We start from the raw sequence: 6,764 nt of genomic DNA on the forward strand, positions 1-6,764 counted from the left end.
ATGGCCGCCGCAGCGCTCCTGTTACGGCAGTGAAGATGGCCGCCGCAGCGCTCTGTTTATGGCAGTAAAGATGGCCGCCGCAGCGCTCCGTTTACTGCATTCAAGATGGCCGCCGCCATTGCTGGCTGAATTTTAAAGCTGTTGGGAGCCGACATCATGGTCACCACATTAAAGAAGCTAAAAAGGAATGAACCAAAATGTCGGCCGATGTTTAAGTCCAGATTTACCGTCTTCTTCTTCTTCTGCTGCAGAATGATGACGCGTGTCTCACATCAAGGACATAAAAGTCGGATAAATTCAACATGACCATTCATGTTACTTCCATATATGGAACTGATTGTTTTTCCGGGGTGGAATGATCAGGATTGGGCCGTTCAGTCGGCTGTGGAAAAGTCAGATATCGATTGAAGAACAAAAAAAAAAAAAGTAATCGGATATCAATCTCCTTTTCCTGCTGTGTGAACGCCGCCTTAGAAAACCCAAAACCTGACTTTGGATTTCTGGCCATAAATCTAAACTCTAATTCAAATGTTTGCCTTGGTGGAGCTCTGACTGGATTTAAAGAGACAGAACCGGAGTTCTGTCTCTTTAAATCCATGTGGCCCGTTTCACCCAGACGTTAAGGCGATAAACGATGATGCTGTCATGTGATGGTAATAGTAATGCAAGAAGGTCAACAAACTTTACATTCTATTGAACATTAAACACTGGAACTGGAAGACATTTTACATATTCCAAATAAACAACAAATAAAATTAATTATAAAGTTTTGTAAACTGGGTGAACCGGTTCTGGTTCTGGCCAACATACCATGTCAGCATAGCAGAACTTTGCCACCTTGTGAGAGTGGTTGAAAGGCTGGAAACAGAAACACAGAGAGGTCAGAGGTCAGAGGTCAGGAGGAGCATCTCCAGAACCGTAAGTGATTCCGTGTCTGACTCACAGACAGCTGGTACCGGACGTCTTTGGTCCAAACCAGTTCATCTCCTACCACACAGGGAACCTCCTCCGTCCGCCCCTTCAGGCCGTCCAGCGCCTGCAGACACAGCGCAGGGTTAAAACACCCAGCAGCAACCCAAACGGATCAGAACCAGGCCTGGAGAACCACCACACCTTCTGTAGCTCGGTCCGTTCTGGACTCCCCGCCTCGAAGCCCAGGATGGGTTCGTTCTTCACTTCCACGGCCAAACCCGGGAACGTCCGGAACCTGGAGGCAGAGAGCTGTTGGTACCAGAACCGGAGACACGTAAACAGGTCGCTGGTTCTGTCTGGAACACGTTCAGAACCAGAACCATGGGTTCAGTTTAGTACACAACTTGGTTCTGCAGAACTTTAAATATTTCACGCGGTTCTACTCTGGGCCAGTTTGTTTCTATTAGACGTTTCAGAACCAGAACTTTGTTTTCAGACACCAGATTTGGGTCAGAACCTTCAGATTTTTAAATTAGACCCGGTTCTGGTTCTGTTCCAGCGTCCTGTCCAGAACCCAGAGAGCCAAGCCTTTGATTAATTTTAGCTTCTCGTAATAAAACCCGGACTGGACTCGGTTCTGTCCTACAGGTTCTGCTCTGACTAAATCAGCTCGCGTTTTTCGGACTCACCCTGTTGTTCCGCTCATTTCCTTATCGGTACTTTGGACCGGGTCGGATCGGGTCAGAGCGGCTCAGCTGGACGGCTTCCTGCGCTCGGCTGTGATTAACAGCAGCAACCTGAACCCTGACCCGACGAAGAGGAGGGACCAGAACCAGAACCAGGTGGGTTTTTCCCACCAGAACTGGGCGACCTTCACCCTGCGCCGCTGCAGCAGCTGGAACAACACGCAGCGGCCCTGAGGCCCCCGGGGGCCCGACAGCTCATACTCTGAACATCTGCAGCTTTCCTCTGCGTGGAGGTGATCGATTTTCCAGATCAATAATTCTAGAAGCAGTTCTGGTGTTTCAGTAGACCAGAACCTGCAGAACCAGTCTGAGTCGGAGTTTGGAAAAAAATCTCCAGCTGGTTTTAATCATTAGACATGTTGACAGTTCAAAGGTCAAGCCTCTTCTAGTGTTGAGTCTAGTTGACATTAGTTACACAGTCAGTACTCAAATATATGAACAGAAAACAGAATTAGCCAAAAATCCCCCCAAATAGTCACCAGGGGGCAGCAGAGGAGCGCTCAGCTGCGACGGCTTTGAGGAAAACTACGGTCCGATACTACAAAGATGGCGGCCGAAACATGAGCAGGTGACCGAGCAGCAGGCTTCTTTTGGGGTTTTTGATTATAGTTTAGTTTTATTTCACCGTCATTGTTTGTCTAAATCAGTTTTTATTAGTTAAATGTTTAGGCTGCTTAAGCGCAGGGCAGCCAGGAGGCCGTGATTTGCCGACAACTGCTTGTGTGGATGCAAAAAGAAAAAACATAAATTTCACATTAGTTTGAAAGGCAAAAAAAAGAAAAAGTCAAACACGAAAATAAAGGATATTACGAGCATAATTTCAGTGTGTTCTACTTAATGTTCATTTCATTTCATTGTTTATATTTTTATTTTTAACGAGGCTATTACTATTGTGACCACTAGATGGCAGTAACAGTTACAAACTACTTCTTTAATCCCTGCTGTTTTTTGACCTGTGCCGAGTTTCTACTCTCCAGAGATTAAAGAAGTAAATCGGATGTTTTTATGGTATTTCCAGGAAACGATCAACAACACGTGGAGCGGCTGTCCTGCAGAGGAGATCAGAAAAGACCTGGACCTTCCTCCCCAGGCTGCAGGAGGTCAGGTGTCATTAGGTAACACACCTGAAGCTCAACAGCACCACGTGATCAGGCGCCTGTTGTCCCCATAAAGTTACTGAAAGTGTCAGTGGGTCAGATGATCATCTGAACACCTTCTGGAAGTCTCCCGAGTCCCCTGTCCGCTCATGTGAGGTTCAGCGCCGGGACTTACCCCCTCCAGGACCGGCCCAGGAGCACCCGGACACGGAGCATCTTCCGTCTAGACCCAGCGGCGCTCAGAGAGAGAGAAGCGGCTGAATGGTCCCGTTCCAGCCCCGAAAACCTGATCAATAACCGATCCGGAGTGATCAGGTAGATGACAGGAGGGTAACTGGAAGCAGCTAGCTGCTGCCGGGGGGGGCAGGCTGCGACCAGGTCTCCCAGTCCGGCTCAGAATCAGCTCCACTCATCCAGGAATTCTAAACTACTGTAAATACGTGTTTTTACATAAATATCACTCAACGTGAGGAAATGTTTCACCTTAAAACTATTCTAAAAAAACTCTGGTCAATTTCTAATGTCCCTCAGATAAGTGGAACCTTCCAGAGGCGGGTATCTTTCTGACCAATCACAGAGCAGCACTATTTTATCAGCCAATCAAAGGCCATTACTGAAACGCCAAGCTGCGTAACTTTTCTGTCAGAGTATGTCTGTTCCATTCACACACCGGCGAAGCTGCTGGCGCACCGGAAAGGCGGAGTTTGGGCCCAAACACAAAGGACTGTCTTAAAAAGAAGCATAGCAATATGTCACTGAATCTGTTGAATGTAATCAGACTGTGTGTTAACCTCCAGATGATCTATGGAAGTTAATATTTAATTTCCTAACAATCATAAAGGAGTGATCTGCCTTGAAAAATCCAAATATTACAATATTAATATTAAACGTAGCAAAGATGAGTAATGATGTAAAGATGAAGGCTGATTACACCAGCAGGTGATCGCTGGTGGGATTCATTCCTCATTCATCAACTGTTGCTTGTCTGTTAAACTTTCTTCTCATTCCTCCCTCTTCCGGCTTCACTTCGAACCGGCCCACATACCGGCTGACTGGTAAGAAGTAGACCCAGTGAATTTAAGTTTCCTTGAACATAAATGTAATATTTTGAAAGACAATTTACGAGATGAATGAATGAATGAACATCAATTTAAGCTATTCAACTTCCAGCAACCACGGGAAATTATTTAACTTAGAAAAATCTTCATAAAACACTTTAATGTGAATCAGAGGAACTTAAATAATTAGGTCCAACCTCAACATGTTCACCTTTAATCCTCCTCTGATGGACTCTCCATCCATGCTATAATTAGCTTGTATATTCTGGGATGGACTCCAGTATAGGGGGTTTGATGTCGATGCGTGAGAATACCCCTGCAGTGACATAAAGTGACCAGCAGAGGGAGACAGATATCAGTGTGCCCATAGCGTGCCTCCTTTGAGTTTATTTTCCGCTCGATAAACATCCTAAGGCCTTTATTCTGACTTGAATAATGTCTTGGATGGCTACTTTTGATTTTATTCTAATAAAAATATGTTAACGTAGTAACTAAAATTAAAAACTGAGAAGCCCAGACGTCTTCCTGTTCTCACGTTGTTTCCAGGAACGGGATTTGTATTCTCTATTTTGGACCTAGCAGCACTCCGTACACTGACAGGGGTCAACAAAGTGGGGATTGTTGTGAAAATCAGCGGCTCACCGATCTTTCATCAGCCGGTGTGAAGCTCACACCAGCGGGCCTCCGCTGGAAAGGAGTCCCGGTCAAGCGGTGAGACGCTGGGGGTAAGGTTAGCAATAGCTAGTTAGCTTTAGCTGTTAGTTTGCTTCTAGCTTCGATGACTGACAGGGAACCGAACCGAACCGAGCCAAGGGGGGCGCTAACACCTGCTGTCATCCCTCGCAGAACCAGAACCGAACCGGACAGCTGATATTAGACCGAGCTCTTCGGTGAGCTAACAGCAGTTTATAGGGCTGCAGCTAAAGCTAACAGCAGCGTTAGAGATCCTGGAGGATCCAGGATGCCGTTGAGTTAAAACATTATGAGATGTTGAAGAATAAATGTTGACTAGTAACTTAATTAATGGATAATAAATGTTGGTTACTAACCTGATTAATGTGACGTTACTGCAAAACTGTTCAACATCAAACAGCCAGAAAATATTTACTGAAAGTGAGACCGAAGGAACTATTCCGATTTATGTCCTTAATATGTAGTTAATGGTAAAATAATAACTTACATACTATTTGATTGGTGTAAATTTGCTCAGATCCAGGTTATTCAACCTTTGTGGGTTCTGACCTCATTAAAGCAGAGGCTCCACTGTGTAATGCTAAGCTGAATATTAGAGTAAAAAAATTTATTTGTTTTTTAATTTTCTTCAATTTACCTAAATCCTCTCGTTTTGTTTGGTGCAGTACTCCGATTGGTTGTTATTTATCCAAACACAAGGCAGTGTTTGCAAAGACTCTCCTGATTGGATGAAAGAGCTGTCTGTGATTGGCTGGTGGAGCCAAGCACATACAAAATGTTATTTTGTGTTCACACTGGTTTATGGGCTCACCTCAGTCTCACCTCCCGCTCTGGCTGGTGGCACTAATATATCGCCATATACAGAAAATGTCCATTCTAGCTAGCACTTGGCTAACTGCCTCATCTGGTCCACGAGGTTCTGGCAAGGTGAGTTCAGCAGGTGAACATTGTCTTTGCTGCCGTTCGGATTTCAGGAAAGAATTTTATTCACTTTTTTAATCCTTTATCCATGTTTAGTCACTTTATTTGATGAAGTTGGTGTGTAGACAGGAAATCGTTAGATCCATTGATCAGAAAAATGACCCCTGACCCCTGAGATGTCGCAATTGCTCTTTCAATCGTTTCACCAAATATACTCTTTAATTCGTCTCTAATATCACTATTACTGGTGTATAAAACCTTATTTAAAATAAAGAAAATAATCTTAGGATGGTGGAGGTAGTAAGCCTGGCAGCTGCCAGGCTTATGATGCGGTGAGGGAAACCCTGAAACTCTGTTCTGTCAGCAGCGTGTGGCGGTGAATCAGGATGAGCACAAAGGGAGGAGTCACAGCTCTGCCACGCCGGAACTACAGACTGGCCTCAGACATGGACAAACCCAGATCCACAGGTAGGACACCTGAGGTCAGCCACAGGTCACAGGAAGTACTTCCTGTCAGGGATCCCATGATCTCTGGATGCAACATGCCTGACAACCGGCTATAAATGATTATATATGGATTCAGATCCTCCAGGGCTGGCCAGCAACGTTAAACGTTTTAACAATATATTTGTGATATATTGGTAATGTATTGGGGATATGTTGGTGTCACATGAGTAATGATGAAATGTTGGTAATATCTTGGCTATATATTGTTGATATTTTTCAAATTTATTGACAATATACAGTTGTATTGGTTGTAAATTGTTAATGTATTTATATATTGATATAATAATGATATATAGGTGATATATTGGTGACATATTGGTGACATATTGGTGACATATTGGTGACATATTGGGGATGTATTGGTGACATATTGGGGGTGTTGTAGGTGATGTATTGGTGACGTATTGGTGACATATTGGGGATGTATTGGTGATGTATTGGTGATGTATTGTGCAGCCTTGAGGAGAATCCATTTTAATTCCAAACATCAGAAGCAAATTTTTCATAAAACCAACATAATGAGATAAAGTTTAAATTTCCCCGTTTGAGCATCTCGTGTCTGAACCCAGAAGACGAGATGATCCTGACCGAAGACAATTAGGGCCATGTGAGGCGCTGAGGACCAGAGCTTCTCCACCTGGTCCTCATGTTTCTCCACCTGGTCCTCATGTTTCTCCACTCTGGTCCTCATGTTTCTCCACCTGGTCCTCGTGTTTCTCCACCCTGGTCCTCATGTTTCTCCACTCTGGTCCTCGTGTTTCTCCACTCTGGTCCTCATGTTTCCCCACCTGATCCTCGTGTTTCTCCACCTGGTCCTCATGTTTCTCCAC

General features: G+C 44.5%; 3 protein-coding genes across 17 annotated transcripts in view; 1 reads left to right on the top strand and 2 right to left on the bottom strand.

Moving 5' to 3' along the window:
* aldh4a1 (aldehyde dehydrogenase 4 family, member A1) overlaps window positions 1-3,094 on the bottom strand; it is a 9,149-nt gene extending 6,055 nt beyond the window's left edge. For 6 of the 7 annotated variants that reach the window (XM_008408238.2, XM_017304723.1, XM_008408237.2 and 3 more), the window contains exons 1-4: window positions 2,931-3,094; window positions 1,114-1,207; window positions 944-1,036; window positions 811-858 (exon numbers count right to left, since the gene is read on the bottom strand). In XM_008408238.2, the coding sequence (XP_008406460.1) occupies window positions 811-858; window positions 944-1,036; window positions 1,114-1,207; window positions 2,931-2,971 (276 nt within the window). In that variant the 5' untranslated portion in view covers window positions 2,972-3,094. Of the gene's footprint in view, window positions 1-810; window positions 859-943; window positions 1,037-1,113; window positions 1,208-1,601; window positions 1,710-2,930 lie in introns of those variants that run through there. The other variant, XM_017304725.1, reaches the window with a different exon arrangement.
* The window catches only part of LOC103464249 (aspartic and glutamic acid-rich protein-like), a 16,816-nt gene extending 10,063 nt beyond the window's left edge, over window positions 1-6,753 (bottom strand). For 2 of the 4 annotated variants that reach the window (XM_017304727.1, XM_017304726.1), the window contains exon 1: window positions 6,572-6,753. In XM_017304727.1, the coding sequence (XP_017160216.1) occupies window positions 6,572-6,625 (54 nt within the window). In that variant the 5' untranslated portion in view covers window positions 6,626-6,753. The remainder of the gene's footprint in view (window positions 1-6,571) is intronic. The other 2 variants (XM_017304729.1, XM_017304728.1) reach the window with 1 other exon arrangement.
* Window positions 4,171-6,764, top strand: part of rnf123 (ring finger protein 123) — a 54,491-nt gene continuing 51,897 nt past the window's right edge. Inside the window, exons 1-3 of one of the 6 annotated variants that reach the window (XM_008408233.2) lie at window positions 4,171-4,538; window positions 4,660-4,703; window positions 5,795-5,895. In XM_008408233.2, the coding sequence (XP_008406455.1) occupies window positions 5,814-5,895 (82 nt within the window). In that variant the 5' untranslated portion in view covers window positions 4,171-4,538; window positions 4,660-4,703; window positions 5,795-5,813. Of the gene's footprint in view, window positions 4,544-4,659; window positions 4,704-5,791; window positions 5,896-6,764 lie in introns of all 6 variants that reach the window. The other 5 variants (XM_008408234.2, XM_008408231.2, XM_008408232.2 and 2 more) reach the window with 5 other exon arrangements.

This window comes from Poecilia reticulata, linkage group LG5 (genome assembly GCF_000633615.1).
Source record: "Poecilia reticulata strain Guanapo linkage group LG5, Guppy_female_1.0+MT, whole genome shotgun sequence".
Lineage (NCBI taxonomy): Eukaryota > Metazoa > Chordata > Actinopteri > Cyprinodontiformes > Poeciliidae > Poecilia > Poecilia reticulata.